Genomic DNA, 14,769 nt, shown 5'->3' on the forward strand with positions numbered 1-14,769 from the left:
CTTGTGCCTTGTCACGCCTCACTGAATTCCGCTGTCTTGCCTAATTAGCGGCTAAACATCTCCTATTTCATCCTAACTATTTCACAGGTATAGATTCTTTGCACTCTAACAATAAATGTAGTTAAATATTATCTGTGCTTAAAAAATATTTTCAATTTATCAAAGCAAATTAAAGAACGATTCAATCAAAAAATTAAAATTTGGCGAATGCCGGATGTTTGGAGTTTCCGAGAAAAAATATTTAACAATAATAACTGAGAAATAAGCAACAATTTTGAAAGGTGTTGTACTTAGTTAATAATTATCATCATAAAAAACCAGAGTTAACAAAGCAGGTTTGGAAATGATAATGAGAAAAAAGCAAGACACGATTATGATTTGTTCAATGTTTTTTTCATCAATAGGACAACATCGCTTTCAATTGTTTATTAGTTCCATAACTTTTAATCTTATTCAAGTCGTAGTAATTTGGAAAGAATTTAATAAAAAATAATATTGAAGCATTGATGTATGAAGAAAACAGGGGACCTCCTTTCAAAAGTAGAGCTCTTCAAAATATGACTTCATCACATATCAATTACACTGACATTATTACTAAAGAGGTGTTTAAAATATTACGGTAATATTTAATCAATGTACGTATATAAATGGCAAACAAGAGTTTGTTACATAAACTTAAGCTTGGCTACACATCAAAAGCTTTTAAAACAAATAAATATATAGATTCTACTTAATAAAATCTAGAATGATGAAAACATAAACATCCTATACTTTATTTATGTTATCGAATTATAGTAAATTTGTCGAAAATTTCTATATTCCAAACTTTTAGAAATTTTAAATAAGATGATAAAGAATTTAAAAATATTCTCAGGAATTTAGGTAATTAATAATATGATTTAGTGAATGTAATCTTTGAGTATACGCTGAAACGTTATGTACTCTAGAAGTTTTTTAAAAGAAAGACTTTTTAAGCTAGGTTGTACAAAGAAAAACAAAGAGCTCTTGATAAAACAAAACCAAATCAAAGAACATCCATCTAAAAAACAAAGATAAGAAATTTAAAAGATTTTGTTCATGGTTACGTACCTGGATCAATCTCTGCTTGTTGTCGTAAGGTGAAGGTTTACAACTAGAGGAGGAATTAACATTAAGGATGAATATGTTTGTTTGTTTTCTTGGATGTGTTCCCTCGCGACGAATTTGTGATACAAGCTCGCTCGACAATCAACGAAATATGTCACAAATTCATAATTCCAACTACGGAAAAGATTGTGATTTTCACTCGATATACATGGTTATGGCTTACCTGGTAGTTTAAGTAGGTTGTGTGGCAACTTTAGGAAAGATTTTTGCATTATTTCAAAGGATCTAGAAAATTGCTGGAAAATTGAGCGTCCATTTTGTTTCCATGCTAGTTTGGAACCAGGGTAAACGCGTCCTTATTTACCACAGAACCCCGGAGTGTTAAAGTTTTTTGCCTTTCTTTCATATCAAGTTCATCGACCCTGGCTAACTTGAATGTCAAGAATAGGATGAATTATGGAGTAAAGTTGTGATAACATATCTCTTGGGTTTAATGTTTATTTGTTTTCCATTTCAGACCATGTGTCATTCCTAGAGTTAATTTTTTTGTTTTGCAGATATTCGGCCATGTCATTCAGGACGAATGACAAAATTGTAGCTGAAATAGAAAAAACAAAGAAAGATACTCTAGGGAATGACACATGGTTTTTTTCTTTTGTTTTTTCTGAAATGGAAAAAAAAACAAACATTAAACACATAGCTGAAAAGCATTCCGCGTAAAGAAAAGAAAAATGATATCAAGGAATGACAGGGTTCTGAAATGGAAAAACAATACACCATAGCTGAAAAAGCATTCCTAGTAAAGAAAGAAATAATACTCAAGGGAATGACAAAATGGTTTGGAAATGGGTAAAACATTATGCCCAAGGTAAAGACTTCTATTCATGGTAAGTAGGTAATCGATCCCTTTGCATGTTACGTCAAAGCAGCTAAATTTGGAGATCAAAACAAAAGGATTTCAATCTCTTGAGAATTTGAAACCTATTGTCATGTCCTCCCATTCCAATTCCTGATAATCCATTCTAGGAATATCAGGAGGGGGTCTATAAAGATTTCAAAACTATTCCACAACTGAAATTCTCCTGTTAGCATTTCTCCATTTGTGATTCATTAATGTTTATTTTTCAAACATTTGCCTGTAATGTTGCAATATATTTATGAATGGTAGAGAAGAAAGTTACTGTACGTAAGTGATCCAAGTGTATTGAAAGCTTTTCTATGAAGCATTTCTTGTCAAGTATTCCAATGGTATATGCCACTTTCCTAAACCATTGTATAACTCAGTAAATGTACATTTTAATAAAGAATATCGATCCTGAATTTAAGGTACATTCTGTTTTGTTCATATACATAATCATGTTCTTATAAATTTGTTCAAATCATGTGTATGTTTAGGCTAGTCCAAAAATCCAAATTTAAATTTAGGGTTGTTCTAGTATAAATTAATCTTTCTATGTACATGCTTTCAATTGGTTGAAAACTGTGCTTTATTAAGTGAATAGAGCAAAATAGCTGTTAGTACAGTTGAGCCCAGGAGATATTCTTTTGTTTTTAAGAATCATACAAGTGAGGCTGTCGGGCCAACACAATGCTTGTTAATTGTCTAACTTGCATTTGATTTGCATGCATCCATAATACAATCTGCTATCAAGACAATCTTTATCACTCACACAAAGCCAAATACACAAAAGACCATTTTGTGTCTGTGTAATGAATGTTCTGGTTGAGTGCTACCAACTATTAGTCACTAAATTAAGCTACTATTTGTCAGTATCAACTTTGTTTTTTCATGGTATTACACATACGTTCTAATTATTTAGCATCATAAACAAATTATGATTATTCATTGAATATTTATAACAAATTAATAATGGTAATTGAACTGAGTGGAGTGCAATTTGGCCTGAAAAAAAACGTGCGATTACAAAATCACACGACTGCGTAGCGGGAGTGTGATTTGTAATTGCAAGTTTGATTTCAAACCAAATTGCACGACACGAAGTTCAATTACCACTTAATCATATCCTTTTTGTAATCATACACAAGAAAAAGGCACAATAAAGGTATATAAGTAATAAATTTAAGTAATAAACTCATTGAATATTTATAACAAATTAACATATTACGGATGTATGCTATCTAATTTTACAATAACCATAAAGACTAACCTAGGTAAAAATAGCTAAATAGCTACTTTCATGTGCTCTAAAGAATGCACAACTTCAAACAAAACCTCTGAAATTCCATGTAAAGGGTAGACCTTTTTAAAATTTCCTCAATGGTGGGGTATGGATATTTTCCCTGAACCACACGTTCCTTAACCACAACAGCAAAAGAATATGAAAAGGGTTTTCTTTTGTGCATGCAGTCAACATACTGACCAAGCTATGTGAAAGAAATATAGTTAAAAAATTGAATTGAAACTGGCATTTGGACAGGAATTTTAAAAATTGAGTTTCAAAAGAATTTACCACCTTCAGTCACTTTTTTTTCATAACTTTTATTCATTACCATAATGAACATCCTTCATGTATATAGGTCTATTAACCATACAACCTACAAAAAGTAATATCATAACCTTTAAAATACATGTAGATAAATGCATATTTTTTTCCCAAGAAGGTAAAATAGTAACCTGGAATAATTTTAATCTCATTGGCTACCTTTCACTTGCCTTTCATTCATATTTATCTCTATATCCTTGTGCTACAAATTTCCTTTACTTTCTTTGGCTATCCTCGTATATTTTTTGTTTCCCATAGCCCGAACAACCCTATTTTTCAGAAATCAGGAATAGAATAAAATAAAAACTGAAAGAGGATAGTGTGATGGGAAATGAAAAAATATATGAGGATGGCCTTATATTATTTGATAAACAATGTCGTAGTATATTTTGGGTCCTTCTGCGTGTACTACAAACCTATTGTATTCTTCATTAGCTTTTTTTAATATTGTATATTATAGTTTTAAATCAATCCATCAGTGTTTATTGTTAAATGGTACCCTTGCCTTAACATTATTAGCACTATTCTATCTGTATACTGGTCATTTGTACATGTATATAGGCTGACCTTGATCTAGTATTGTACAGGCTTTGATTCTAGCCAGTGTTGATTGTCTAATGGTACCCTTGTCTTAACATTATTAACACTATTCTATCTGTATACTGATCTCTTGTATCATGATCAGCTGACCTTGATCTAGTCTTGTACAGGCTTTGATTCTAGTCAGTGTTGATTGTCTAATGGTACCCTTGTCTTAACATTATTAGCACTATTCTATCTGTATACTGGTCACTTGTACATGTATATAGGCTGACCTTGATCTAGTATTGTACAGGCTTTGATTCTAGTCAGTGTTGATTGTCTAATGGTACCCTTGTCTTAACATTATTAACACTATTCTATCTGTAAACTGGTCTCTTGTATCAGCTGACCTTGATCTAGTCTTGTACAGGCTTTGATTCTAGCCAGTGTTGATTGTCTAATGGTACCCTTGTCTTAACATTATTAACACTATTCTATCTGTATACTGGTCTCTTGTATCAGCTGACCTTGATCTAGTCTTGTACAGGCTTTGATTCTAGTCAGTGTTGATTGTCTAATGGTACTCTTGTCTTAACATTATTAACACTATTCTATCTGTATGCTGGTCTCTTGTATCAGCTGACCTTGATTTAGTATTAAAGATCTTCATACTGTTCCATGATAAAATATTTGTACCTGAAAGGTAAACAATCAATGTCATTCATATTATATTTTTGTAATAATGCTATTGATATTTTCGATTTCTAAACTCAATTCATGTCTATCTTCTGTTGTCTATTATAAAATATTGGAAATATGATATGTAAACTGATTGTCTATGTACCATGTTTATATCAGGACATGGAAGCTGTAGAGCACAATTAAAAATGTTTCATAAAAGCAATATAAATCAGCCCTAGAGCTGTAGAGCACACCAAACGCTTGGCCAAGCCTCATGTTCCTTAGCTTGGTTCTCTTGTGCTCTACAGCTTCCAGCATGTTAATATCACAGTACAGAGACATGTGCACATGTTATATATATTGCTTGATTGATTGATTAAAATGTGTATCAACACTGTATGAAATTCACCTATTGATGATAATTTCTTGCACTTGAATTGATTTTAGATGAGTCATTCATGTAAAAAGATATCCTTAGTTAAAGAAAACTTTCAAACCATAAAGCACCCTTGTAGTCAATCTTTCAGGGGCTAACATGGGGGAAACCAAAAGCTAACTGCCAAAAACACAGCTGACTAAATTATCATTTTTTATAAATTGATTGTTTCTGTAATAAATATAAAATCCATATTTTAGAAATTCCATTGTTTTAGGCCTGTTCCAGATGCCACTTCAATGATAGATACTGCTCAACTTATGTGGTGAATATAATTTAACTTAAAGTTTAAATATGAAGCAACACCCTGATTCAGACAGCATCTTGTGCTGTACCTTGGGGAGAGGGGCGGGGGGCCGAACCTGGGGGGAAGGGGGAGACAAGATCACCAGTTATTGTAGATGGGTGCACCACCATATATAAGACAGATGATAAGCTCTGCACCAGGTTCAAGTCACTGTTACAGCAAAGCCATAAAGAATCCTCACACACAGAATTATGCCGAAGAATCAGATTATGCAGAAGATCACATCACAATATTATTATTAAAATATATAATCCTTCACTAATAAGTTAGGTAATATTATGTACTTATTGACTGAGTGGGAGGGGCGTACAGGAAAATATTTGGCTCGAGGTCATGTTTGTGCGGACTGAGCGCAGCGAGGTCCATACAAATGACAGAGAGCCAAATATTTTCCCAATGTCACTATGACCCACAATGCCCTTTGGTCTTGGAATGCACTATTCAGTATACAGTATGCAGTATTCAACCTTTTTTGAAATAGCTGTATCTAAAAAGTCTGCAAAATGAAAAAAAACTTTTCACAAAAATCAAGCCAAATTTGCTATATTTTTATAAAGGCATGTGATTGGATGCCTTTTAGACCAATCAAACTCATAGAAGAACTAGTTCCCAGGCCACTGAAATTAGGGCAAGGAACTCCTGGTAGATTATTGTTAAACGGCGAAAGGAAACAATGCCTTACAGTCGATTTCCATCCCAAAATGCAATGAATTTCGATGAAAAACTTGCTTATTTGAAGAATTATTGTGTATTCAAGAACATTGTCAAAGGGTTTGCAAGTTTTTCTGTATTTTTCTGGCAAAATGTGCAGGAAAAGTGCAGAAAAGGATAAATAGAGCAATAGACCCTTTTCGAATTCCAAATTACAGCTGTGTTTCTTGATTACAGACTCATTTTGCTCAGGCTAAGCCTTGATTTTGTGAAGAATATTCATGTTTATCCAGTCAAGGTCCGTCAAGTTTTTAAGTGTTCATATTGTTGAACTTGTGCATTCTTTACTTTACCGTTGGTATTTGCGGGTAATTAGACACTGATTTGAGGCTTAGCCTGAGCAAATGTGATTTTTGGGAAATAGTGCGAAATCCTATCCTCCCACTTTTTCAGATGCCCTGAATAAAGCTGAAGATGGTAAAAGATCAAACATTTCCAAAAGCTAGATTTCAAAATTTCCGAATATAACCTTCCTATAAAGTGAAAATTCCCATGTGCAAAAATTGTTAGCTACATCCCACCAGTACACAAATTAAATTTTCTTGTACTTTTGAATTCTGTTGAACAATGAAATATAATTATGTTTCTTAGAAACATGTACTTTTGCACTCCATGATTGAACTTCTGTGATTTATGATTTTGAAACCTCAAAATTATAATAACAATGATGATAAATATTTTTTTTTGTAATGCACAAATTCACCTGTGGACATGATTAAATGTGTCAATTAGCTATTTTCAAATGGCATGTTACCTGTTTGTTCGTAACTCTCACTTCTTCATTGCATTCTTGATCTCTGCTCTCGTCTGATCCCATCCATGAGTGGTTACAGCCTTGTAGACTTCCATCAACAGATTTGGAAAATATTTGAAGAACACAAAGTCTTCCAGCAATAGTTTCTTGATTTGTGTTGGCCGTGTACTTTCAGAGATGTGCGCGTAAGCATTTCGTATGAAACGTACCAATTCTACCACAGAGTGAGGATCATACCTTATTTTTCTTCTCATTTCCTTAAATATATCAGCCATGTGTACATAACCTGGGTTGCTCCAGGCTGAATGCTTCACTATGGTACCAAACCATGCTTCTAACTCAGTCTCGACAGCAGACAAAACAACTGATCTCCCAGCACGAGGATATTCAAATTCTGGTTGATTGCCAACAGCTACGAGCAGATCCAGCTTTTTCTTCTCTGGCCAGAAATATGGATGATCCAATGCTTTATCTGCAGATGGTCGTTTAGTTTCATCTCCATCAAGCATTGCTTTAATGAGATGAGCTGCTTCAGGGCACAGAGAGTCATCCCATCCTTCCATTCTGCCATTCAATATGTTGGCTTCTGTCTCATTGCTGACTTGCAATGTGCCTTTGTCATCACTATCAGCTGGAGCAAATGGATGTTTTTTAACTGATAAAATATAGTGAAGAATGAGTCCACAGGAAAACATGTCAGACCCCTTGGTATAAACTCCTGAATTCGCATCTGTGCACCCCAGCAACTCTGGAGCCATCCAACACCTTGTTCCAGCAAAAGAAGCATATGCTGAAGTAGAGGTACTACCAACAACATGATGGCTTAAACCAAAGTCAGCAATTTTTAGAGTCAGTTTTGGAAACTTTTTATAAAGGATATTTGATGGCTTGAGATCTCGATGAAGAATTTTCAGACCATGCAGATATTCTTGTCCTTTGACTAAATCCTTGCAAAGTGAAATGTTATTCTTTGCAATATTAAAATCATCAAGATAGTCATTAAGATTTCCCTCCATCAATTCCAAGACAATGTAAGAGAAATGTTCATCTTCAAAGAAAGACAGGTATTGAACAACCTGGTCACAGTGTGCCAGGAGGGAAAGTGTCATTATTTCTCGTTTGTCTTCTGGTCTCTTCATGCGCAATTTTTCAATACGTTTGATGGCTACCTCTCGCCCATCGTTCTCATTGATTCCTGCAAATATCAAGCCAAATGATCCTTCACCTAAATGATCTTTATAGTACCAAAATGGATATGCATGTGTACTTTCCTGATGTCTTGCTACTTTTTCCAAAATAGGCCTATATCTTTCAGAAACTTTGACCCAAGGATGAGGACAATGAGTGTCATCATTAATTACATGGTTATTTAGGAGATCTTTCAGCTCTGAACACTCTTCTGCTATATCCAGACAAGACTGGCCTGTTTCATCGGGGATTGCACAATCAGCTTTATACAACAACAATAGATTCGCAATGGCCCAGTGTACTGTTGTTTGTACGGAAGAACTGTCGTCCTTTGATGCTTCAATAATATTCCTGCAGCACGAATGGAGAGGAGAAGTTTTAGACCATTTTATTTCAAAAAGAGGTTTTCCCAAGGATAGAATTTTTTCAACATATTTTTTTTTCCAGTGTGCATTTTTGTCGTCTTTACATAAGATATTTAAGATTGTACGTGCATTTGTGGTTTCGTCTGCTGAAGGGAAGTCTTTTTTGTTTGCACAAAAAACATCAATCATGGCTTTGGCTAGATCAACAGCTTCTGAATCGATGAGAAAACTCAAAACAGAATTTCCATGTTTATCGACTACCCAAGGATCAAGACCTTTCTCAAGTGCAGTTAGTTTCCAAAAATATTTTGGATCGTCAAGCGCGACGTCTGGATAAAAAAAGGTGTGTGTTTTGTTGTGTGCAGCAACAATAAGGGGTGAACGTCCTGATACATCTACAACGTTTGGGTTTGCTCCAAAATCAAGCAAGAGTTCAACAGCAGCCCAGGTTCTGCAGAGATGTAGAGGAGTCTGACCAAGTTTATTTCGCTCATCCAATTGTGCCCCACATTCCAAAAGTTTATTTAGGACTTCTTTCATGAAATCTAAAAACACACTTCCTCCATCAGCAACATCACTCAAGCATTGTTGAGGTGGTTTCAGTAATGCCCAAAGATGAATTGGTGAGTTGAGGTTTTCATCTTTTTTGTTGATGACCCTTTTGGCTGCACTGGTGGATGAAAATAATTTCAATTCAAATAATTCAATTCCTACTTGAATTGCATCACTTAGTCTTGCATTTCCATGCCATTCCAGAATTTTCTGCAAAAGCCTCATCATTAAATGCAAAACAGAGTCTCCTTTTTTCGTCGTCTCTTCAACATTTGATCCATTGCTTATCAAAAATTCACAGACTTCTACAAGTATTTTGAAGGCTGACAACTGGCTGTTTTCATCTAATATTTGTTGATCATTACTGTGCAAGGTTAAACAAAACAGAAGCGGTGTTTCACTGTGGTGGTTTTTTGAATCAACTGTTATTCCAACTTCTTCAAGTTTCGTTACTAAGTCCATTACTTCCTCTTTTGACACTCCATAAAATGGCAAACAAACTGCATGGTGAAGAGCAGTGTTTCCCTCCATGTCAGCACTGTTGGGATCAGCCCCTAATTCACACAGCAAATCAAGTATCTGTGGTATTAAGGTTTTGAACAGTGTTTTGTCATTCACAGTTTTTCTTACCATTTCCAAAACATCATCAATATCACTTTCATGTTCAGTACTATATGTCTTTGCTAACTCCAAGAAAAAGATGAGGATTGGTACATTGATTCCTGAATGAAAGAGGAGAGGACATTTGCAAAAGATGATGTTCATAATTGCGACATAAACTGTATTTCTTTTCACTCCTTTTTGGACTATTAAATCAATTCTTTCAGATATACAAGACTGATTGTTAGAATTTGCAGGTTTGGAGAGACAATGGTCAACAAAAAATGATAAGAAACTCATACCACAATTGTCTTTAATGCGCATGTTAACTTTCTTTTCTAGAAGATAGCAAATTATTGACTGTGATTTGGTCATGGCATAAAAGAGTGGAGTCCTGCCATAAATGTCTCTTGGACTAGTAAGCGAATTCCCTTGTTCTATCAATGCACGAACCACACTTTCATTGTTACTTTGGACAGCATAAAACAAAGCAGTTTTTCCCTCATTATCAGTTAGGTTGACATCAGCACCAGCATCAATCAATGCACGGACCACACTTTCATTGTTACTTTGTTGAACAGCATAAAACAAAGCAGTCTTCCCCTCATTATCAGTTAGGTTGACATCAGCACCAGCATCAATCAATGCACGAACCCTATCTTCATCGCAAAACAGTATAGCGTCAATCAAAGAATTTTGAAAATGAGCTGCTTTTGTTTCTTTTACGTCTTCAGACTTAATTAGACGTGTAGAAAAGGTTTCTTCAAATTGCTTTGAATTGCTCGAACTCTTCGTCAAGTTACCATGAGTTTTCGACTCATCTGAAGACTTATTTGTATGTAAGAGACTACTGTCTCCTTCCATTTCCTTAGCATTAATCAAAACTTCCATATTTAAGCAAACTCAGTGTACCAGAGACGTGATAATCACTTCTGTTTACACAACCCATTACCAAAAAAACTCGATTATATTACGGTGAAGTTCCTTTCCAAACGAAGACGACGCCATTACGATGTTCCAAACGTTTTCGCTTTCTCCTCCTCATTTGGAATCTATTGACAATCCCAACAAAGTCAAATTAATCATGGGAACTTGTTAAATGTTTTGAAAATCGTGTGTTCTGTAATGTCTTGTTTCGATTAAATCCTTGAATAACGAAACATGGCTGCTTTAACCGTCGAATGGCGAGGGCTAGGTATATGCCCTAATATGGGCTGTCGGCTAAAGCGTCAACAAACACACAGGAAGCCCATGTGTAGGTGCAAGATGCAAAGTATATCTATTATATTATTATTTTATTTTATTATATGACCGTGAATCTTAGAGCCTGGACACTAGCAAATCGAGCAATCTGATTGGATAGATCGCATCGCGGACTGGTCTAGATTCTCCGGTATTAACCGGTCCGATCGCATATTAATCTTACGGCGAAAACATTTTGTCCTTTTCAATGAAAAGTGGTCATATAATAAAACTCTTATCAACCGAGCTTGGTCGGTCTGTACGGGATAATCTTGACCTCGGTCTGTACATTCCGACCTCGGTCAAGATTATCCCGTACAGACCTCCCGCTCGGTTGATAAGATCTAAATATTATATTATTATCTATTATATTATATTATTATCTATTATATTATTATACTATTATATTGATTATTTTCATGCACGGGATAATGTTTCATTCCGCCTCATTACCTTTCGTTTTTTCTTTGTTTCATTGTTTTTCATTGTTTTCTGTACTTATAAGGTTTTTCCATTTCATTGATTATTCAAATTTCCAGTATAAATTCACTAGAACTAAGTTTTTGCAGTCAGTTCAAGTCAAGTTTGCACCAGTTTGTTTTGTAAGTATTTTTCTCGTTCATTTCGCCGGTTCTTGAATTCTCGATTTACTTTAGTTATTCTCTATATTTAACTTATATATTTTTTGTTGTTGTAGAAACCACAGGGAGCCCGGCTTGGTGATGCTAAATCAGTAAAACGATCCACGTTTCATATGTTGATGCACAGGCAGCCCAAACAGGGTTCCTGTGTATGGTTTATAAGGGAATGTATGGGAGTTACGATTAAGGTCATGAAAATAAAATGTTTCACTCAACAATTTGCCTCAAAACTTGCTGCAGTTGTTGCTTTTACTTTGTTCAGTCTTCTGGCGAAATTTCAGCGCGATTTGAGGCCGTTTAGTGGGTTTTTTCAAAATCCGCTCTTCTCCACCTAAATTTTGAAAAAATAGTTGAAATAGTGCTAGTTTAAACAATAGAAAACAATGGAATTTGCATGAAATTGTGCTATTAGTATTACTAAAGTTTCAAGGATTTACTGTGGTCACTCTACTATTAGATCTTCTCTCTTTCTTTGAATTCCGTAAGAGCGCTAAGACTCAGTGTGGCGCTCCCAAAGCCATTTTCTTTTTAATATTAAAAACATGGAAATGCAAAATATGTCAATCTTGTAATCAGAACTGGTACAGGGGCGTGGAGAGGGGGACGAGAGGTGCGCACACACGCCCTCGTGAGCTTCTCCTTTCACAATGCACCCATTACCTCATAGAAGATACTAAATAAATCATTACAATACACCACTATTACAAACGGTCACTACGTAATAGAACGCTCTGGGTAGTTTTGGTCTGGCACACCTATAGCCGCATTGAAACGGCTACAACTTCGTCTTGAATAACTCGATCTGCAAGCGCTTTTCACACAATGTCGGGAAAGGATTAAAGGTTTCAAAAATGATAAATTAGTTTAAAGTAGCCTTTTCATTATGACGTAATGATGACATCATAGAAATCGTTTACCGCTTATTTTCTCGAAAAACTAGACCTAGACTTTCAAAGCGACTTGCACCAGTCGATAGTATTCATCAAGGCACCCAACATATTGCAATATGAAAAAAATGTATGAGAGCGTTTTCCAAATATTACGCGATGAATATTTCCATGGACTTTTGCTATTATTTCCAGCGTGTCAGCTTTATACCCTCAAAATCGGGACTTTAATTTAGTGGATTCAATATTTTTAGCAGCTAGAATATAGGTACGGATATAGACACTGTCCTTATTGAGTATGAATCAAATTGTGACTTTCTTTCTAACGTTATGGATTTTTTGATATGAAGCTAAATGACCCCATTTGTTGTCAAAAGCGATAGAAAATATCAATGAAAGCGGCATTCAAAAAATAGTCGAACGATTTTTTTCTAAATGAAGTCACTAAAAGATGTATCTTTTACAAATATTCTCCTTTAATTTCATATTTATTGAAGGGTTTTAAGGCAGTCAAATAAAAATAAGTATGTTCACAACTATTTTCGCTCACGTCACGGCTGCTTATTGATTAGTTCAAGCTTGTCTTCCGTGTTATTCCTTGTCGTGTGCGCTGTTAGTTGTGAGCGTACTTGGTTGCGGACCTTCTTAAAAGCATCCCAAAGCTTAGGATCTTCGGTTTTTATAGCCTTAGCCTTGAGCCGATCTCTATAGCGCACACGCTTTTAAATGACAGAGTTAATCCAGGGGCTTCTTAAGGTACGAGTCCGTTTTGTTTTAAGGGGGGCGTGTTTACACACAGCAGAAAACAATGTCCTCCACTGGGACCACATATCATTAGGATTGTTATTATGACCTGACATGTTCCATTGTTGATGCTAAATGTCCTTTCGGAAATTCGAGTCAATAAAAACTGGAATTTTTTCAGCGGACTGGAAAAGAGCTAGAGTCACACCGCTTTATTCTGGGGAACGCACAGGGAACCCGGATATATATTTTTTGCTTCTTTTAGAAAATTAACTTTGTTCTTTGTGGGTTTCCTGTGTTGTAATCAGTTTCCTTTTACATAAGCTGTAATCAGATCTGCGCAGCTGTAATCAGATCGGTGCTGTAAACTGATAGCCAATTAAATTCAAATCAATAACCGTTGGTAACGCACTCTCTAGTAAACACTCAAAGGAGGTGTTTACTAGAAAGTGCGTTACACACCACAGGCAACCCATAAGAAACAAAACACCAACGGGCTGTCAGTTTACGCGCCGATCTGATTACAGCGCGCAGATCTGATTACAGCTTATGTAAAAGGAAACCGATCGCAACACAGGAAACCCACAAAGAGCAAAGTTAATTTTCTAAAAGAAGCAAAAAATATATATCCGGGTTCCCTGTGGGGAACGCACAGACCCCACCAACTATAAACCCATTTCTGTTCTCCCAAACATAGCAAAAATCATTGAACGAATCGATTATAATCAGTTATACAAGTATCTCATCGACAACAAATTGCCGTCACAGATCAGTCCGGTTTTCGCTCACTCTATTCAACTGCTACGGCCTTACTTGAAGCTACTGATACCTGGACGTGGAACATCGATCAGGGCTTGGTAAATGCTGTTGTATTTCTAGACTTGAAAAAAGCTTTTGATACGGTTGACCACGATATTCTGCTTTCTAAGCTACACTCTTATGGTATTGAAGGAGTCACGCTTCAATGGTTCATTTCGTACTTGGAAAACCGCTCTCAGATGTGCTCAGTCAATGGCTTTCAGTCAACTGATTTGAGTATTACGTGCGGAGTACCTCAAGGAACCATTTTAGGGCCTCTTCTTTTTTTACTTTACATAAATGATCTACCTAGCTGTTTGTTGCATTCATTCCCAAGAACGTATGCCGATGATACAAGCATTACCTATGCAAGCAATAATATTGACGATATTAATGAATATGTCAATGATGATCTGATGAGGGTTTATGCATGGCTCGCTGCCAATAGGCTTACTATTAACACGTCCAAAACAGAATTCCCGCTCATTGGCTCTCGACAGCGGTTATCGAGACTTCCTGCTGCCCCTCACCTGACAATCAATGACAAAACAGTAACTCAGGTGTCCTCAACTAAATCTCTTGGCGTGATTATCGACGAGAATCTGAGTTGGGGAAACCATATTCAGTCAATATCAAAAAAAAAATTGCATCAGGTATAAGTGCTTTGAAAAGGATTAGACAATTCGTACCAAGAGAAACACTAATTGTAGTTTATAATGCTCTAGTTCAACCGCATTTTGATTATTGCAGC

At 35.5% G+C, this 14,769-nt stretch overlaps 1 protein-coding gene across 1 annotated transcript; it reads right to left on the bottom strand.

Annotated features, from left to right (window-relative positions):
- Positions 1 to 4,044: 4,044 nt before the first annotated feature.
- LOC116305352 (uncharacterized) lies at positions 4,045 to 10,897 on the bottom strand. The gene is made up of 2 exons (XM_031715246.2): positions 7,002 to 10,897; positions 4,045 to 4,808 (listed from the first exon to the last, which is right to left on the bottom strand). The coding sequence occupies exon 1, from the start codon at positions 10,595 to 10,597 to the stop codon at positions 7,019 to 7,021; it is 3,579 nt and encodes a 1,192-aa protein (XP_031571106.2). The 5' UTR covers positions 10,598 to 10,897; the 3' UTR covers positions 4,045 to 4,808; positions 7,002 to 7,018.
- Between the last annotated feature and the right edge of the window lie 3,872 nt (positions 10,898 to 14,769).

This window comes from Actinia tenebrosa, unplaced genomic scaffold (genome assembly GCF_029948245.1).
Source record: "Actinia tenebrosa isolate PJP-AT-01 unplaced genomic scaffold, QUT_ActTen_1.0 PGA_scaffold0__85_contigs__length_37466705, whole genome shotgun sequence".
NCBI lineage: Eukaryota > Metazoa > Cnidaria > Anthozoa > Actiniaria > Actiniidae > Actinia > Actinia tenebrosa.